Genomic DNA, 21,044 nt, shown 5'->3' on the forward strand with positions numbered 1-21,044 from the left:
GGAACACCTGAGTGGCTCAGTTGGTTAAGCATCCAACTACGGCTCAGCTCATGATCTCACTGTTCCTGGGTTCAAGCCCTACACTGTTGGCACAGAGCCTGCTTGGGATTCTGTGTCTCCTTCTCTCTGCCCCTCCCACCGCTTATGTGCACGTGTTCTCTTTCTCTCTCTCTCTCTCTTTCTCTCTCCCTCTCTCTCAAAATAAATAAACTTAAAATCATTAATCATCAGTACCCTTGAGGCAGGGTAAGTGAAATGTTGACTACATACTGTTAGGATCGTGTTTTACATCAGCATGTGCAGATAAGCAGTTTTAACTCCTTATACTTAACTCCTGGCATACTGTGAGAGGTTACTTCTAAAAATAGAAGGAGGGGCGCCTGGGTGGTTCAGTCGGTTAAGCGTCCGACTTCGGCTCAGGTGATGATCTCGCTGTTCGTGGGCTCGAGCCCCACATTGGGCTCTGTGCTGACAGCTCAGAGCCTGGAGCCTGCGTCAGAATCTGTGTCTCCCTCTCACTCTGCCCCTCCCCTGCTCATGCTCTGTCTCTCTCTGTCTCTCAAAAATAAATAAATATTAAAAAAGGTTTTTTTTTAAGTAGGAGAGTTTTATAAGGGTTTGACCAAGCAGGCTATTGAAAAATGTCATTTTTTGGTATGGCAAAATCCAGTGTCGGTGTACTGATTCACTAGCAGTGCCCAGATCTCTCTTCTACCCTTTTATGCTTCTCTTGCAGTGGATGACAGCACTGGAGTTATAAACTGCATCTGCTGGAAAAAGTCGAACAATACCGAGTCTTCCTCAGGTACTTTTATTTGACACACTGTTTTACTTTTCAGCTAACCAATGGTTTTTACTCAAGGTGGTTCATCACAACAGCTGTAGGGTTAAATTTTCACATTTATCCGCTGGTGAATTCTGTTGATCAGCTCAAAGCACTGTGCCCGGAGCTCTGGCTACTGTGCAGACTAATATCCTAGAAGAGCTAGTTGTGTTTGTTTCTCCCTTCTCTTTAGTGCTCACTTCCTCCTGAGCCTGTAGGAGTGTGACGTGGCTGCTGGGAATTCCAGCGTTTCATTTTTAGCGTGGCAGCTATTACGTCAGTCGAGATATTTTAGCTTATTTGCCAGTCAGGTCAGAACCCCCTTGCTCCAGGCATATCCCTTAACCAAAGAAGATTTTGAAGACTTTTCCTCGTACATGATTGCCACTAACTCTGTGCTGCCATGATCCAGATTTTCTGAAATCTCAAATATACCAGGAATTCTAATGTTGATGAGAAGGTAAGATAGAATTCCTTTGAAGTTAGCTCAATTATATAAACTGAAAAGAAACTTTAAAATCGTATATTGAACACATTGACTATAACTGAAATACCATTTGGAATTCCTTGAGTATATTTTAATAGTTCTTACTTGTTTTTTAAGTTAAGTTTATAACATCAAAAAATGGTAGGCAGAACTGATGATCATTTTTGGTTCTAGAGGAGCTACAGAAACTGGGACCTTGTTTTTCTGTTTTATAACATACGCGGCATGGTGCCGTATACAGTGGGGTTATCACTAAATATTGCCTGCTATAACATCTAACTTCTGGCATCTGTCTCCTTCAGTGATGCGTGGTGCCTTTCCTCTTTGCCGTCACCTGTCCGAATCTCAGCTTCCTAGTTTGACTGTCCCGACCAGTGGAATGCTCCTTTGCTTAACTTTCTGACATATTTATGTTTGGAATATGGCCATCAGTTTCATATAACTTCAGTATTCCATTTCCTAATTTGGGAACATCTTAACCATTGGCACTAATTGGCTTAGGAAGCTTTGTAGATATGGGGCGCCTGGGTGGCTCAGTTGGTTGAATGTCCGGCTTTGGCTCAAGTCATGATCTCACGGTTTGTGGGTTCAAGCCCCACATCAGACTCCCTGCTGTCAGTGCAGAGCCCACTTTGGATCCTCTGTCCACCCCCCTCTCTGCCCCTCCCCTGCTTGTGCTCTCTATCTCTCAAAGATAAATAAGAACATTCCAAAAAAAAAAAAAAAGAGGAAGCTTTGTAGATAAAAGTTAAAAGAGACAACAGGTTTTTATGCAGCTGCCTCACAGGCAAGAAGTAAACCTATAAGACAATCAGATATTTGAATTTGCATATATGTCTAGGGTATTAAAATCACTTGCGGATTTATGGTTTTTGTGTTGTCAGAATCTTGTTTCAGACTATGGAGCGGCAGACTTTTTCTGTACAGGGTCAGCTAGTAAATGTTTTCTGCTTTGTGGGCCATGTGCTTTGGACCTCAAGTATTCAATACTGCCATTGTAACTCAGAAGCAGCCATACACAGTACATAGGTGAATGGGCATGGTTGGGTTCCAATAAAAGTTTATTTACAGAAACAAGTTGTGGGTGGATTTTGCCCATGGCCTATAGCTTGTAGACTCCTGTTTTGGACATTGTTTTAATTTTCAAAATCAACTCTTTTTTTAAAGAATGATACAGGAATATTATATAACTCCTATATAGTAATTTTTTAAGATAGAATGGCTACTGAGTGAGATTTTTAAAATATTTCTAAGTAGATGAATAGAAGAACAGTCACAGCAGGTAGCCTTTATTGGAAATTTCTTTGAGGATAAAAACAAGAGGGTATGAGTACAAGGAAAAAAACCTGGAAATTATTCTCGTCGCGTTATATATGAAGAGATATTTTTCAATTGTTCTGGACTAGCCCCTTCTCTCCTTTTCATTTAATTGCCCTCAGTTTAAAAGCTTTCCCCTGGAAAGTGGCCAATGAAGACTAATTTTCTTAAACAAAATTTAGCCTGAGTCAAAATCGTGTTCCAGCCCGTTAAGGTATATAAGAATATGATATTAACTCCTATAAATGTCCTGTTGAGTGCACCATTTGGACTTAACTTTGGAGATAAGTTAAGAAAGCTTGGCCTTGATACTAGAATTTTAGAGGGCGTTTATCTTCCAGGATGGAATAGGCTTTTTAAAATGAAATTCTGTCAGGCTCCAGCCGTCTCATTACATTCACTAAATTACAGAGCGTGAGCCCTTTCAGAAATTCGGCTCACCATTGAAATGAACGCTGGGCCTCATTCTCAGACCAGCCGTTAGTCTGGTTATTTCAGCAGTGCTGCATGAAGCATTTGTTATCAAGTGTTTTAAATTCAGTCCAAGTAGAAGAGGGCTTGAGAAATGGGAACACAGATGGAATAACCTTTTAAAAAGTAATACTTGGGGTATTTTCTGAAGAAACCCAGTAAGCTAAGTAACATTAATGCTGATTGCGTCTAGATTCCTAGGTATTGGTTACTGGATACACAAAGTGCTCTGTGCTCTAGAGGTTGCCGTTTCCCTTGGTAGAGTCGATGTGTTACAAGAAAAGTAATGCCTTTGCTCTTTACAAAGCCACAGTTCTGTAAGTTGTATTAGATTAAAAAGCAGAAAATGTGATCACCAGGCTAAAAGAGAGATTTGTTCACTCATTATAGGACCGCTAATATATGACAGAGCTAAAATAAGACAACAGCAGGAAAGACATCAGCATTTAGCAAATGTTATTGGTTCAGATAGAGGAAAATATTTTCGAAAGAGGTAACTGCAACCCCTGTCTTTCAGCTTACGTGGCATAAGGAGATGAAGTTATATATTTATTGCGTGAACATGGGGGTGTATATGTTAAGCTCTCCTAAGTCCCTAGCTGTTAAAGCACCAAACACTATCATCAGTGACAATGGGATAGGCTAAAGATCTTTTCACGCCTTTATGTAGGAAAATAAAGTCAAATAAGCATAGAAAAGCAGTGGAATGGGGAGGGGTGGATATAATCAGCACACTGATAAAGCTTCCCCCCCAGTTTTTCAGAAGTTAACATAAAGTATACAAAAGACATGAATAATACATTGAATGTATAAGATGATTTCTGTACATAAAGAAATACAGAGAGTAGATCATCATATATATATATATATATATATATATATATATATATATATATATATATAAAATAGCCTGTCTGGCAGTTTATTTTTTATTTTTAAAATTTTATTTATTTATTTATTTATTTATTTATTTTTAAATATATGAAATTTATTGCCAAATTGGTTTCCATACAACACCCAGTGCTCGTCCCAAAAAGTCTGGCAGTTTAAAAGCAAAATGAAATATCATGGAACCATGTATTTTTTTAAGGTACTAAACGTCCAAACAAGTGAAGCCAGAATAGGAGCTACAAATGTGCTTGCGTGCTGGTGACACCTTGTAAAAAGAGAATGGTTTGTTTTTTTCTGGCAAACATTCTGACAATATGTAACGAACTTAACCTTGTTTTGACTTTCCTATCCAGTGATTCCCAATAAGACGCCGAAGAAAACAATATAATTTTGTCTAGAGGGCTTAATTGTTCATTTTTACAAATAGTTGACATTTATAGAATATTTCCTGTGGATCTGAAATTGTGCTAAGCTCCTGATGGAAGGGTTAACTTAGATCATGTATAACAACTCTGTATATGAGGTGGACTCCATTGTTATCCCCATTTCATAGTTGAGGAAACTGAGGCACAGTGAGGTTAAGCAGCCTGCCCAAGGTCCCACAGCTAGTTAAGAAATGAACTGAGATTTCAGCCAGGTCTGTCTGACTCCATTACCCAAGTGTTGACCTCTAGGTCCCATCCAGTGCTAGCGATAAAAAAAACAAAATAAAAAATTATACAAGGGAGGGGAGAATGAAATATTTAATGAGACTAAACGAACTGTGGCATATTAACATGACAGAATGCTTGATTATAATTTAAAATGCTAGAGTTGTGTGGATTCTGTGGATATGTGTGAATTTAAACTTATGCCAGGCAGAAAATGAGAACACAGAATTGTTCACACACACTAGCTGTAACTGGGAAATGTGAGTATACTTAGGAGAAGGCAGCAGAGAATAAAGAATAGCAGGAAGGCACTAGAGTCAGAGACTCCTGGAGTTAAAACTCCAGCTTGGTTGCTAACTAGTTGTTTTACTTTGGGCAAGTTGCTTGACCTCTGTGGCTCTGTTTCCTCATCTATAAAATGGGGCTAATAGTAAATAGGTATAGTCGTGAGGATTAGATGTGCTAATCCATTGTAAAGTCCTTAGAATAGCACCTACAGTACCCAAATATTCAGGCTATGCTTATTATTTAACTCTTACAATTTGAAATTAAACTTAAGTGATAGAAAGTATTTAGAATTGAATGTGCATTGGGTTCTTTTCACCATGCAGTTGTATGAGAGAGAGAGACAGAGAGAGAGAGAGAGATTACCCCAGTTACCCAACAAAGATGAGAGGTAAGAGTGAGAGATTGGGGTGTTGAGCACCTAGGTGGGAAATCAGCCTGAGGCACATTTGCCTTCCCCATAAACAGAACTGCAAATGAAGACTCTTGGGCCTTCTTCCTTCCTTCTATGCCAGACTTGTCTTCCTGCACGCACACTTTAAATTTTTTTTTGATATTTATTTTTGAGGGGGGGGTAGGGGCAGAGAGAAGAAAGAGAGACAGAATCCAAAGAAGACTCCAAGCTCCAAACTGTCAGCACAGAGCCCGACACATGGCTCAAATTCACAAATGGCAAGATCATGACCTGAGCCGAAGTCAGATGCTTCGGCTGAGGCACCCCAGTCTGCAAGCATGCTTTAAGGAGTTTAGAGCTGTTGCCACCAAGCCCGGCTGAACTCATACAGAATTCAGCTCAGGACCATGTAGAGCCCTTTGACTGCACTGGCGATGCGGGGGTAGGAGTGAGAACGGAGCCACGCCAGAACTCACCCACTTGGATTTATCAGGCCTTCTAGACTCCCTTCCTTCCACCCTACTTCTGAATAATTACAACTTATGCCTTCTATTCAGCAGAGGACTTCAGAAGGTTACATAGATTTTGTGCGGTAGAGCAACTAATCAGAAATAGAATGAATAGATATGTCGGTCTTTCCCCAAAACTACCTCACAAATGTGGTGGAGTGATTGTGTAATGCATTTGTCTGTTTTCTTCTAGCCCTATTAACGACAGGTGGTCCAACTATAGGGGAGCTGAACTTAACCTCACAGCTTAAGAAGCTGCAAGAGACCATTGAGCAGAGAACAAAGATAGAAATTGGGGACATTATCCAAATCAGAGGTTATATCCACACATACAGAGAAGAACGAGAAATTCGTGTCACTACTTATTGTAAGCTCAAGTAATTTCTGCCACATTGGTTGTTATTCTGGGTGTGTGTCCAGTAAACTGTGGGTTAGCTACTAAACTCTGGATTAGCTAAAAGTCAAACTCCTAAAAAGTTCAGATTAAAAAATGTAACTCTGGGAAATTATATTTCATAACATGCTTTCTTTACAAAAGCAGCATTTCTTAACTTTATTTTGAAGAGAGGTAACTACAAATTGGGGAAGAAAATAAATGATTTATTATATATATCTGGCAAATTTATTTGGGTAACATAATAAAGTACTTTGAAGTTCTAAGTGTCAATCCATTTAGGGCAGAGTGTTCATATTCCTTAAAATGATGGAGATTTCTGAAACACCATTGAGTCCATTAACTTTGAAGGAAAACAGCTGATGAGAAATATGATCGTCCCACGTCCTCTAAGAGATACCCTTTGCAGTGCTCTGGTTGATTTTGGTTTGGAAATCCCAAGGCTAGCCCCTGTTGTCTGCCATTGAAACAGATGAGTGAAAAAGCAAACATACTTTCCCTGGTTCTAGTCTGCTCCTGGCCAAGCCTGGGCCAGGAGCCTGGCCAAGCCTGGGATGCTTAGTGCATTGCATACCCTCTCGAAGGATAAGGGGGAATCGTTTAGTGCATCTAGAATGTATGCTCCCTGGGCACACATAGGGAAGGAGATCCCCTGGGCACCTAGCAACAATTTGGACTTGGGAAAGACCTGATCTCATTATAATTTCTCTGGCATATTTTCCCCCATGGCTTGTTAGATAAAGTGGATGATCCAGTGTGCAACATACAAATTGCAAGGATGCTTGAGCTGCCCAGTATCTACAGGAAAGTTTATGACCAGCCTTTCCAGAGCCCAGCCCTAGAGCAAGAAAGGTAAGCTGTGGCCTTTCACTGCTAGAGATGTGACAATGGCAATAAGGCCAAGCAGTGGGACCCCAGATGCTGGGGTGGGTCTGGGTTCAAATCCTGAACCATCTGCTTACTCACTGAGGGTCTCTGGGCAAGTCTGCTTACTCGCCATATGCCTTAATTTTCGTATCTGCAAAGTGAAGATAATAATAGTACACATATTCTAAGGTGGTTGTGAGAAAATGTATGTGTAATCAGAGTCCCAGAAGGAGGACAGGGAGCAGAGAAAATGTATTTGAAGAAATAATTGATGAGGTTTTTCCAAGTATGCAGAAAACTATAAAGCTCAATGAGCGCCAAGGTAGGAAACCTAAAGAAAGCTGCAATGAAACATCACAATCCGAACACTACACTGTGGGGACGCCTGGGTGGCTCAGTCGGTTGAGCGTCCGACTTCAGCTCCGGTCATGATCTCACGGTTCGTGAGTTCGAGCCCCGTGTCAGGCTCTATGCTGACAGCTCGGAGCCTGGAGCATGCTTCAGATTCTCTGTCTCCCCCTCGCTCTGCCCCTCCCCCACTCACATTCTGTCTCTCTCTCAAAAATAAATAAACATTAAAAAAAAATTTTTAAAAAGAATACTGTGGCACATTATAACAAAAAACTATAAAAAAATGAAACCCATCATTCCAACCAGGGATGATTTTACTCTTTTGTGCAGGGGTGAAAAAGAGCCAGGAGGAGCAAGGATATATTCATACCCATTAGTGTGTGCATCCAAGAACCCTGAGGGGAGCCAGAAAACTAGGAACAGTGGCCGCCTAAGGGTGGGAACTGAAACAGGATAAAAAGGAGACTTTCACTGTGTACCCTTTAATTTTTTTCATGCGTATATATTACATTTAAAAAACCCTTACATAAAAAAAAAAAAAAACAAAACTGGGCACCTTAGTGGCTCAGTTGGTTAAATGTCCATCTGACTCTTGGTTTCAGCTCTGGTTGTGATCTGACGGTTCATGAATTCGAGTCTCGTGTCAGGCTCTGCATTGGCAGCATGGAGCCTGCTTGGGATTCATTCTCTCTCTCTCTCTCTCTCTCTCTCTCTTTCCCTCTCCCTCTCTCCTTCCCTCCCTCCCTCCCCCTCCCCCCTTCCTCTCTCTTGCCCCACCCTCACTTGTGATCTCTCTCAAAATAAATAAATAAAACTTTAAAAAAAAAACAACCCAAACTGCAGACCCGTAAAAAGTGAAAGTTTCCTCATTTTCCTGTCTGCCGCAGTACCATTGTCCAGAGGTTACCGCTGTGCATAGGTTGATGTGTATCCTTTTAAACTTTCTTCTTATGTGCATATACAAGCATGAATATTCACTCATATATTTTATGGGTTCTCATTTGCTTTTTTATAAAAATGGGATTGTACCTGTATTATGTATGCTATTTGGCAGATTGACATTTTTTTTTCAAAATCTCATGAATATCATAGTTCCTGTAGTCCTGCCTGATCCTTTTAAACAACCACACAGTGCTCACTGCATGAATTGCCCTTTATGTCAAAAACAAGCATTATTATTGAATAGACCAATTACCAGTAACAAATTTGAATCAATAATCAAAAACTCCCAACAAACAGAAGTATATGACCAGATGGATTCACAGGTGAATTCTACCAAACATTTAAGAAAGCGTTAATACCTGTTCTCCTCAAACTATGCCAGAGAACAGAAGAGGAAGGAAAGCTTCCAAATATATCCTATGAGGCCAGCATTACTCTGACACCAAAACCAGACACACTACAAAAAACTACTGGCCTATATCTGTGATGAACATACATACAACAATCCTCAACAAAATATTAGCAAACTCAGGGCGCTTGAATGGTTCAGTCACTTAAGCAAGCATCTGATTCTTGATTTTGGCTCAGGTCATGATCTCATGGTTTATGAGTTCAAGCCCCACATTGGGTTCCACACTGACAGTGCAGAGCCTTCTTGAGATTCTCTCTCTCCCTCTCTCTCTGCCCCTCACCTGCTTGCTTGCTCTCTCTCTCAAAAATAAATAAATGAACTTAAAAAAAACTAACAAACTGCACTTAACAGTACATTAAAAGGATCATTCGACCATGATCATGTGGGATTTATTCTGGGAATGCAAGGATAGTTTAATATTCACAAGTCAATCAACATGACCACATCAACAAAGGATAAAAATCACATAATCATCTCATTAGAGGTAGAAAAAGCATTTGGCAAAATTCAACATCCATTCATGATAAAAACTCTCAACAACACTTTGAGAGGGAACATAGCATAGTAAAGTATAGTAAAGTAAAAAACCCACAGCTAACATCATGCTTATTGGTGGAAAATAGAGTTTCTCCTCTAACATCAGGAACAGGAACAAAGAAGTCCACTGTTGCCACATTTATTCAACATAGTATGAAAAGTTCTAGCCACAGCAGTCAAACAAGAAAAAAAAAAAAGGCATCCAAATTGGTATGGTAAGGAAAAAGTTAAACTGTCACTATTTGCAGATGACATGATACTATACATAGAAAATTTTAAAGATTCCACCAAAACAAATTATTAGAACTGATAAATGAATTCAGTAAAGTTGCAGTATGCACAGTTAATACACAGAAATTGGTTGTATTTTTATACACTAATAACCAAGTAGCAGAAAGAAAAATTAAGAAAACAATTCCATTTTCAATTGCACCAAAAAGAATAAAATACCTAGGAATAAACTTAACCAAGGAGGTGAAAGACCTGTACTCTGGAAACTATAAAACTTTGATGAAAGAAATTGAAGATGAAACAAATGAAAAGATATTCCATGCTCATGGATTGGAAGAATTAATATTGTTAATAATGTCTCTACTACCCAAAGCAATCTACAGATTCAACACATTCCCTATAAAAATGCTAACAGCATTTTTCAAAGAACACATAATCTTAGAATTTGTACTGAACCACAAAAGACCCCAAGTAGCCAAAGCAACATTGAGAAAAAAAGAGCAAAGCTTAAGGTAACGCAATCCCAGATTCCCAGTTACACTACAAAGCTGTAGTAATCAAAAGAGTATGATACTGACACAAAAATAGACACATAGATCAATGAAACAGAATAAAGAGCCCAGGAATAAATCCATGTTTATATCCTCAATTAATCTATAACAAAGGAGGCAAGAATATACAATGGGGAAGAGTTTAAAAATAAAAAAATTAAAAATAGACATACCATATGAGCCAGTAATTCCACTATTGGCTATTTACCCAAAGAAAAGAAAAACACTAATTAAAAAAGACATAAGCACTCCTGTGTTTATGGCAGCATTATTTATATTAGCCAAGATATGAAAGCAACCTAAGTGTCCTTCACAGGGGGGATGGACAAAATGGGTGAAGAAAAGTAGGAGATACAGGCTTTGGGTTATGGAAGAAGTCACGAAGATAAAAGATACAGCATAGGGAATATAGTCAGTGGTATTGTAATAGCATTTATGGGGACAGATGGTAGCCACACTTGTGAATGTAGCATAGTATAGACTTGGTCATTGCTATGTTGTACACCTTAAATTCATATAGCATCTTGGTCAGCTATACTTCAATCAACCACTAAAACAGACATCTGTATAACGTTGCATTTCCTCGCTGGGTTTCTATTTTATGCACACCAAAAAGAAACAAAGGTGATAGTTCTCTGCAAGGCTTTTAAAAATTTTCCCCTAGCAGCAATCCAGGTGGTCTGGACCTTGCCAATCTCACATGTTTGCTGAGTGAAAAAGCCAAAGAATTCCTCGTGGAGAACAAAGTACAAACCTTTTACCAGCAGGAATTGGAAACTGTGGAATCTCTGCTGTCCCTGGCCAGGCAGCCTGTGACTCACAGCTCTTGCTCTGAGCAGGTAAGTGCAGCATGCCCATGTGAGAATTCAAGTCCCCTGTCCCATGTCTGCAGCTGAAGGGTGTGGGGGAACATGACTGAGGCATTAAGACTCAGAGGGTAGGGGAGCACTTACCGTCTGGGTGGCTCAGTCAGTTAAGCGTCCAACTCTTGATTTCAGCTCACGGCATGATCTCAAGGTTCATGGGTTTGAGCCCCAGGTTGGCTCTGCACTGACAATGTGGGGCCTGCTTGGGATTCTCTCTCCCACTCTCTCTCTGCCCCTCCCCTACTCACATGTGTGCATGTGCTCTCTCTCTCTCTCTCTCTCTCTCTTGCTCTTTCTCAAAATAAATAAAGTTAAAAAAAAAAAGATTCATGGGGTAAATGCAGAGAACAGAGGTTATGGTTCTATTCAATGTTTCTTTTTTTTTTAATTTTTTAAAAATTTTTATTTGTTTTTGAGAGAGACAGAGACAGAATTTGAGTGGGTTAGGGGCAGAGAGAGAGGGAGACACAGAAGCAGGTTCCAGGCTCTGAGCTGTCAGCACAGAGCCCGACGCGGGGCTTGAACTCACGAGCTGTGATATCGTGACCTGAGCCGAAGTCAGACGCTCAACTGACTGACCCACCCAGGCGCCCCTATTCAGTGTTTCTGTTCTGGAACAGAACAGAACTTGAAATGAGAATATGCACCTGCCCTTTTACCCTCCTCACTTAATCTCAGTCAACTTAATCTTTAGGTAGGAAAAAACAAAAAGTCTAAGGTTCATAGTACTTAGATCTTTGTATTCACTGAGATGGATTTAATCTAAGCAGGAGGCAAATGAGGGGGAAATAAATGAGAAGAGGTAATTATCTTTCCAAGATTATTTATTGATCAGCAGGATGATTCTCGAACTGAACAAAGGTTTTTAATGGCTTGTTCTCTCTTCATCAAAACAAGGTTAACCTGTCATGTTTTGAGAGTTTGAATAAAGACCCAAGTTGTATTCAGTCTAGTTTATAAGTAAAAATTTCTAGGAACATGCCAGAAATTTCCTACTCCTCCAGGAAAGAGCTGTCCCTTTTTTTTCAGGTGAACTTAAGTTGTTTGGTGTTTACTTATTCACTTGGAATTGCTATTACTTGAAACTTTTGTTTTAGGCTCCCTTTCATTGGAATTCTTAGGTTTTTTATTGTTGTAACACAATTTATATTTACTTATTTTATTGATTTTACCAGGAAATGTCACCTTCTTGTCTTCCCTATTTGTTCTGATAGCCACCTACTTCCTTACTATGTTATCACCCTGTTTTCATATCTCAGGATCTCACTGGTATTTATTTGTGCACCTGCCTATTCCTCGGCCAGAATTTAAATTCTGTAAGTGTGGAGGTCTTGCCTGTCTTGTTCTTTGCTCTCTAGAACCATAGCCTAGAATAGGGCTGCCATAAAGTAAGTTCTTTGTTTTTATTTAATTTTTTTAAAGTTTATTTATTTTGAGAGAGCACGAGCAGGGTAGGGGCAGAGAGAGAGAGAGAGAGAGAGAGAGAGAGAGAGAGGAGAGAAAGAAACCTAAGCAGGCTCCACACTGTCAGCGCAGAGCCTGATGTGGGACTCAAACTCACAAACCATGAGACCTGAGCCAAAATCAAGAGCTGGATGCTTTACCTAGACTGAGCCACCCAGGTGTCCTATAAAGTAAGTTCTTAATAATCATGTGTTGGTTGAAGGAAAGAATAGTTTTTTAAAAATTTAAATGGTCCCTGGAGCGCCTGGTGTCTCAGTTAGTTGAGCGTCTGACTCATGATTTGGGCTCAGGTCATGATCCCAGGGTCATAGGATCAAGCCCCATGTTGGGCTCCGTGCTGAGTGTGGAGCCTGCTTAAGATTCTTTCTCGCTCTCCTTCTGCCCCTCTCTCCCCTGCTCAGGCGCTCTCTCTCTCTCTCAAATAAATTTTTAAAAAAATTTAAATAGTCCCTGAAAGTATCTAGTTAAAAGTAAGTTTCCTTCCCATCCTCCCTCCTACCCCCTTTCTCCAGGGATAAGTATCATTACTAGTTTCATGAATATTCTTCCAGTGACAGTCTGTGTATTTGTTAACTAGAAGTAGTTATATCCCCTTTTTTGTACACAACTGGTGGCATGCTAAACACTAATCTGTACCTAGCTTTCCATGTCTAGCATGTCTTACAGATCCTTTCCTAGCCATATATATAGATTTGCCGCTATAATAATCTTTTGTTACATGTACCATAATTCATTTAACCATTCTCTCCATTTCTGGCATGGAAGTTTTCCGATCTTTTGCCATCCCAACAGGGCTGCCTTGAATAGCTCTGATAGGTAACATAAGTTATTCCTCGTGATTCTGGTGGAACAGATAACAGGTCCTCATCTTGACCTCCGAGGCATGACCACTGCTTCTCAGTTTCGTTCGTGAACCTAATTATCTCTTCCTGGCACCAGGCTGTGTGCCCGGTGACCCACAATTTCATTCGCAGAGATGAGGTATTGTGTTTCAGGAAACACCCAGGTGGAGAGGGTCGTGACTGGCCACTTTGTTCTGTGTCACTGTTGCTTCTAAGCAGTTGGGGCTGTCCAGCTGTCTGCAGACAGCAAGATTAACCTTCTTCCCATTTGGTCATTTAGAGGAGGCTCCCTGCCAAGTCAGCCTCCTAGCACTTTTGACCACTCTGTTGGCATGTTCTGAAGGAAACTTTGAAGCCGAGCAAAGACCACATTCTTCCCATGAACCCACTCTTCTGTAGAGAGACTTGAGGATTCTCTGAGGGCTCCTCCATTCAAAACAACCGTGGGGAACTTTTGGCATGATATCTTTTTGAAAATGCTTAGAGCAGAAACTTGTGTCTGCCCAGTCATGTATGTTGAAAAAGAAATGAATGTGGCACTTTGTTTTGTCTTTGCAAACTATTTTTCCATCAATTATGAATTATTCCTTCACATGACTCTGGGGAGGTCAGTGTCATTAAATTGAATTCTGTTTAAGAGAGCCTGGGAGACTAAGGATGCTTTACAGTGATGGTGAAACCCTAGATCCTTCAGCACTTTTCTCTTGTCATACAGATGAAAGCTTCACAAAAAAATCATTGTGATAGTGTTATAGCTTAGAGGCAAGGGAAGAGTGGGTTTCAATGTTTTCCCCCTTTCTTTTTTTCCATAGTGGCCCTTCGTAGCAAATCTAGAAACATGATAAGCAGACCTTGCAAAACCATTGTTTCTCTGACAGCTGGATAAATGTGGTTTGTTTGGGAATGAGGACTCTATATATATTTCAGAGATCCACCCAGTTCCTGACCTGGGGCTAGGAGAAGCCTGCTAAGTCTCAGCACGGTCAACCAGTCACTGTTTTTGTCTCTGTGCAGTTTCGGTTTCCTGAATCAGATGAGCCCTGTCATTGCTCTTTGGAAAAAGACAAGAAAGACACAAATCCCAGGCCAGGCAAAGCTGCTGGCCAGAAGAGATGATTGGAGGCCTTACCCTTGAGACTGTGACTTTATAACCAGTAGGGAGATATGTCTTGAGGTCAGCCGAGGCAAATGTTTTTGGAAAGGAAGCTTCGCATATTGTTTATATTTACAGAGAGTCTTTTCTGTTGGGTCCTCCTCCTTCACAGCTGAAACTGTGCTTTTAATCTCACGGTGCTAGCACATGTCTTCCTGCTGCCTGAGCTTACTGAAATCTGGGAGGAGGAACCGAGCTTTCTGTGTGGGCTGGGGATAACCAGGAGTCCTTTTTAATGATGGCAGTAACCATGTAACAATCATTTTTAGTTTCCAGTTTATTTCTATCTTGATAAGAGACGTAATAAACTCGACCCTTAGGGTCCTTATAGTAAATTGACTGAAGAAGATGAATTTCCTTAGAATTATGAAGATTGAGCAGTTGTAGAAGTTTTGTGGGAGAGTCTGTTTTGGGTTGACGGTGCTTCCCCTAAGTAAGGGCACTCAGCTTTGCCTGAAGCCCCCCCCCCAACCCCCACCGCCCCTGAATTAAAAGATGTATGGCTGAGAATTGCTAGGTAAGATGTTTATTCTAACAGATTGATTTTCTGCCCGTGGGAGTCATCACATAGCTGTTGGCCTTATTCTGCCTTCAGAGAATGGGTGCTGTTGTAACCTGGAATGTTTGTTAACTTTTTAGGCCCTAATATTCTAATGATCAGGTGCTCTAGCTTGTTGAATATTAATTAAGAATGTTAGACTGTCCTCTTCAGCCCAGGGGAGCATATCTGTGTACCATCACTAGGATCCTTTAGATTAAAACAGTGCCTCTTTAGAAGGCCTCTTCTAGAAAGAGAGTGTTTCTTTAGGGATGCAGTTATGAATGCTCGAGGCCGTTGGGGGTTTCTTTCCTTTCCAGTCACTTGGAGGAAATGTCATCAGCAAATCACAAGCACGTTCTCTCTTTAGCATCTGTGGGAACTGCCCCAGATAGCCTTCACGAGCATTCTTCTTAAGAGGTAGGGCTTTGCCTTTAAACACTTTTGTAGAAGCTTTGCCTTGTGTCTTTGGTGGTCTCATCTTTTAAATATCTTGGCAAATTTCTGTCACGTTAAAAATAGATCTGTACCTTGAAGAACAATTGTTCACCACTTAACTTTGTTTTAGGAATGGACTGAAGATCCCCAGTGGAATAGTAAAAGGGATACAGCCTCTATAATGGGGTATTTATTTCCCATTCATTACACAGATATCTTATTAGTTATCTGTTGTGTGCCAGGGAGGAGGTGGCCAAGTTGAAATAAAGTCCCTGACTCGGTAAGCTTGCAGTCTAGTTAGGCATGGTGGGACACAGTTGAAGGCCTAGCTTCCTTGGAAATAAGACATAGGATGAACCTGGTAATTTGTCTGGGTAAACCCGTATCTTAGAGAAGAGGAGAAATGTTGAAATTGAGGAGATAGAAAACTGACAACAGCCGAGGTTCCTTCCATGTGGTCTAGAACCCCCTCTGCCTTCAGCCCCATGGACCCGCCTTTGACAGACAGGTCTCCACATAGCTATTTGCCTCTCTTTAAAATTAAGTTGGAGGGGCACCTGGGTGGCTTGGTTGAGCACCCAATTTTGGCTCAGGTCATGATCTCAGGATTCCTGAGTTCAGGCCTCACATCGAGCTCGCTGCTGTCAGCACAGAACCTGCTTTGGATCCTCTGTCTCCTCTCTCTGCCCCTGCCCTGCTTGCACTCTCTCAAAAATAAAATAAAAATTAAAAAAAATAAACATTAAATAGACTACTTAATACTTTTTATATCCTGGAATCCCCAACTTATTTTAATATGTGTAAAATTCCCTGAAGTCCTTAGGAAGAGATTACATATAGCCATAATTTTAATGAAAAAACTGACCTAATATGTATATAATGCTTTGGATCTGAATTAAAAAAATAAAATCAGAGATTATCTTTTTGTTTAGGAAACAGTTCTATCAAAACCCACATGGGAATAGAAGTAATTTTAAATGTTCAAGACATATAAACCACATACTTAAATTTAAGTATTATCTTTTTGATTTTCCATTTCATATTGTAGAATTAAATTAAAAAAAAAACAAACCCACAACCAAAGTATGGAACAGTTATCAAGCATGATCCTGCCTGAGCAAACTTCCCAGGCCTCCTTAAATGTCACCATCCTGCTAGGCCACATACCTGGATCTTTTTGACTCAGCAGATTAAAAGCCTGTTGGGTGAATCCATAAACCAGCTGGTCCAGGGAGTTACTCTTAGATGCTGTAAGATGGGACTTACCTCTTTTCTTCTTTTTCTTTTTCTTCTTCCTACAGGTGGATGTTAAGAATGAAACCACTTCCAAGGCAATTCATAGTATATTTAAGAATGCTATACAGCTGCTGCAGGAAAAAGGATTTGTTTTCCAGAAAGATGATGGTTTTGATAACCTATACTATGTAAGAGACTTGCAACTTTTTTTCCTTCCTACCTTCAATCACAACTGTATTCATTCCTTAAGAATACCTAGAATTCCTATTTACTGTTTTTAAAAATCATTAAGGAGGTATGTAAAATGAGGAGCAAAGGTCAGCCTCATCTAAGGTGCCATTTGTCCTTGTAGACACTTGTCTGTGCATTTACACATGTACATCTATAGATGCTTCTGTGCCTTTTTTTGTGATTATCCTATGGATCAGACTCCTCAGCATTAACACTGTTTGGGCCAGATGGTTCTTTGCTGTAGGTGGCTTTCCTTTGCACTGTAGGATGTTTGACAGCATCCTGGCCTTCATTCCCTAGAGAGCAGTAGCAGCCCACTCCCCCCACCAGGTATGACAACTTAAAACATCACAGGACATCACCAGGGGTCCCCTGGAACAGTTGAGAACCACTGCTCTAAATAATGCCTGGCAGGGAGCCTGGGTGGCTCACTCTGTTAAGCATCTGACTCTTGGTTTCAGCTCAGGTCATGATCTCACAGTTTCATGAGTTCAAGCCCCACATCAAGCTCTGCGCTGGCAGCATGGAGCCTGCTGGGGATTCTCTCTCCCTCTCTCTCTGCCCCTTCACCACTTGCACTGTCTCTCTCAAAATAAATAAATAAAAACTTTAAATAAATGAATAAGTATTTCCTGGCAAGTTTTGGGGGTACCAAAATAGCACACCACAGGTATCTTTCCATGTTAGTACTTCTCAATTTTTTTGACCTTGCGTGGTATTCCATATTCTGGGTACTTGCCATACACTTTTAGCCACTTCTTTCTGATGGACATTTATGTTGATTCTAACTTTTGTTCTCACAGATAGTGTTGCTGTTGCTATTTTTGCATAACTCTCTTTGTGAATTCATGTAAGCATTTTGGTAAGATTCGCTCTTAAAGAGGAATTGCTGGAGCAAAGGGCAAGTACCTTAAGCATTTGGTCAACACAGTCTGATTGGCCTGCTAGAAGGCTCTACTAATTGACATTCCCACCAGGGGTACAAGCGCTTGCTTGCCTCATAACCTCCAGAGTTAAAGGTTCACCTCTCACTGCCTGCCTTTAATAATTGAAGGAGCCAAGCTTTCAGTAAAAACAGGCTTTCTCATGACTGTTGCTCGTAGTGTAGATGTGGCTTCAGTCATGAGCAATTCTAGAGGCAGTTCAAAATTGTGAGGACTCCTAGATGTCTGTATTTACAGATGTGATTCTTGAGGGGAAGCTTTCCTTAATAGGACATTTTCATGATGTTGATTTACTCTAGTTATTTCCCTACTTTAGAGAGCTTTTTTTTTTTTTCAATTAAGATACGTTTTATTTAAAAAAAATTTTTTTTAAAGTTTATTCATTTATTTCCAGAGGGAAAGAGAGAGAGAATGCAAGCAAGGGGGAAGGGCAGAGAGAGGGAGAGAGAGAATCCCAATGAGGTTTGCACTGTCAACGCAGAGCCCCCTGAGGGGCTCGATCTCACAAACTGTGAGATTATAACCTGAGCCGAAATCAAGAGTCGGACGCTTAACCGACTGAGCCACCCAGGCGCCCCAGTTAAGATATATTTAAATACTATTTGAGCAACTTAAAAAAAATTTTTTTTGTAAGTAATTTCTACCATCCAGGGTAAGGCTTGAACTCACAACCCTGAGATCAAGAGTCGTATGCTCTATCAACTGAGCCAGACAGGTGCCCCTGAGTAACCTTTGAAAAGGGTATTCTGATCTTTGTAAGGTGGGTGCAGACCACCTCCTCCTGGCATGGAAAGGCCTAGTAGGGTTGGAGAATCCCATGCTAGGCAGCTCACCTCAACATGCCTCCCCCCACATCCCATCCCCTCCTCCCCCTCCCCCGGGAGGCTCCACAGTTGGCCTTCTGTGTCTGTAGAAAGCAGCTACAGGACTACAGGCAGCAGGCCAGGACAGAGGTGTGGCAGGGCTAGGGCACTTCCTCCTGTGAATCAGTGTGAACTGGAATGGGGTGATCAAGCAATAATGGCTCTTTTCCTCAGCAGAACCATCCGCCTTCTCTGACTTCACTCCTCCCCTTCCACCTCCTCGCCTGTCCTAGAGGTTTCTGTTTTCCTGAGGGCCTTGCCTCAGGGAAATAGTTATCACTGTGATGTAGATATTTCTGTTTGTTTGGTAGTTTCCTGCTTTCAACAGCTCTCACCCCCATTACCTTATTTGCTCTTCACAATAACCTTGTGAGTCAAGGGAAGGCAGGCGTTGTCAGTATCCCCATTCATTCTAAAATCTGGTCGTTCTAAAATCTGATCATTTTGTAAGTCTAGTTCGACAATTCCTCATACATGTATGTATTTGCATGATTTTTTTGTTTATTCCTTTCTTCCTCTTTTCCTTCCTTCCTCTTTCTCTCTCTTTTTTTTTTTTTTTTCTTTTTGGTTTTTAGATTTACTATGGAAGGAAGATGAAACCCATTTGGTTACTGCTTCCCTCTTACTTGAGCTGGTTGAGAAAGGAGCGTCGTTATTTTTGCCTTTAAGACAGAGTGTTTCAAGGGATGGGCTAGATTTACTCTCTTGCTAGCCTTTCCTTACGGTTTTAATTTCATCTGTTTTCCTTTGTGGTTGGGAGTAAGAAGAAAATTAATGAGACAGGAGACTTGTGTCATGCCCGCAGAAAGGAGTCCGGGTTGGAGATCAGACTTTGATCACTTGTGTCTCTCTTTCAATATAAAAACAAGTGAGAAACATCAAGAATGTGTTAACAAATATTTGGGAAGAAAATTGCTCCTTAAAAGTGTAGAATTTCAGGGGCGCCTGGGTGGCTCAGTCGGTTGAGTGTCCGACTTCGGCTCAGGTCATGATCTCACTGTTTGTGGGTTTGAGCCCTACGTCAGGCTCTGTGCTGACAGCTCAGGGCCTGGAGCCAGCTTTGGATTCTGTGTCTCCCTCTCTCTCTGCCCCTCCCCCACTCATCCTCGCGCGCGCGCTCTCTCTCTCTCTCTCTGAGTCTCTCTCAAAAATAAACATTAAAAAAAAGTGTAGAATTTCAGGTTTTCTTGACATCATGGCCCCAGTAAACTACCTTCCAAGGGAGTATGCCTCTGCACCAACTACAGAGCCGTGAGCTGCTTAGGGACAGAGCTGGTTTCATAATAGGCCAATTATCAAAAACCACATTGTTGGTTTTTGGTGTAGGGATGGGATTATTTTGTGATTATTAGGAAATTTTTAGAAACTATCCTAAAAACTAATCTGGTAATCGAGATGACACAGCTGCTTTATTGCTTAAGAATGCTTTCTCTCCTGGTTTTCCTGTTTAGGTAACCAGAGAGGACAAAGAACTGCACAGAAAAATACACCATATCATTCAAGAAGACTGTCAGAAACCAAATCGTAAGTGGGGTAATATACATGTATGTGGTGCCCTGATGTCCTGGAGGGGGTTGTTCCCTCCCAGAGAGCACCTGGGATAGAGAGTCAGGAAACCTGGGGCTTTCCCCAGTAGTGACTTCGAAGTATGACTGGTCAAGACACTTGCCCTCTCTGAGCCTCAGTCTCTTCTTTTATAAAGTGAGTGTTAGACTCGCACAGTTGTTCTGACCTTTGCTGCTCATAAGACTCAACCATAGAGTTTTTTATTGTCATTTTTATTTTTATTATTATATTTAAAAGATTCCATTTATACTTTTTTTTTCAAGTTTCTTTCTTTATTTTGAGAGAGAGACGGGGAGCATGCACACAAGTGGGAGAGGGGCAGAGAGAGAGGGAGGGAGAGAATCCCAAGCAGGCTCTGCTCTGTCAGCACAGAGCCCGACTCGGAGCTCCATCCCACGAACCTCAAGATGATGACCTGAGCCAAAATCAAGAGTTGGACGCTTAACCGGCTGAGCCAGCCAGGCGCCCCAACCATGGAACTTTTTTAAACAGAAAGTGCTTGGGTCCCAGCTCTGGGATTCTGATTCATTAGGGGGTGGGACAGGAGCTGGACAGGTGAGCATCTCCGGTGACTCCAGTACAGTGAGGTAAGCCACTGGGCTAGGAGTTTTTGACCTTCTATGTCTTATTCTCTCTAATTTGTCTTATTTCTTATCCTACCTTGTCTTCGGAGTGAGACCGTTTCTTCTCTTCTAACACAAAGACTTTCAGTTTTAGGAGCATGATTCGAGACATTATAGTTTATGAACACTAATTCAGTCATCTTGGAACCTGATAATTTGCAGAAGAAA

At 40.9% G+C, this 21,044-nt stretch overlaps 1 protein-coding gene across 8 annotated transcripts in view; it reads left to right on the forward strand.

The window, feature by feature from the left end:
* Window positions 1-21,044, forward strand: part of STN1 (STN1 subunit of CST complex) — a 46,363-nt gene that overhangs the window by 13,431 nt on the left and 11,888 nt on the right. For 5 of the 8 annotated variants that reach the window (XM_060641581.3, XM_060641584.3, XM_060641582.3 and 2 more), the window contains exons 4-9: window positions 737-805; window positions 6,021-6,194; window positions 6,959-7,073; window positions 10,777-10,951; window positions 16,715-16,837; window positions 20,139-20,211. In XM_060641581.3, the coding sequence (XP_060497564.1) occupies window positions 737-805; window positions 6,021-6,194; window positions 6,959-7,073; window positions 10,777-10,951; window positions 16,715-16,837; window positions 20,139-20,211 (729 nt within the window). The remainder of the gene's footprint in view (window positions 1-736; window positions 806-6,020; window positions 6,195-6,958; window positions 7,074-10,776; window positions 10,952-16,714; window positions 16,838-20,138; window positions 20,212-21,044) is intronic. The other 3 variants (XM_060641587.3, XM_060641588.3, XM_081790467.1) reach the window with 3 other exon arrangements.

The sequence above is a fragment of the Panthera onca genome, chromosome D2 (assembly GCF_046562875.1).
Source record: "Panthera onca isolate mPanOnc1 chromosome D2, mPanOnc1 haplotype 2, whole genome shotgun sequence".
NCBI lineage: Eukaryota > Metazoa > Chordata > Mammalia > Carnivora > Felidae > Panthera > Panthera onca.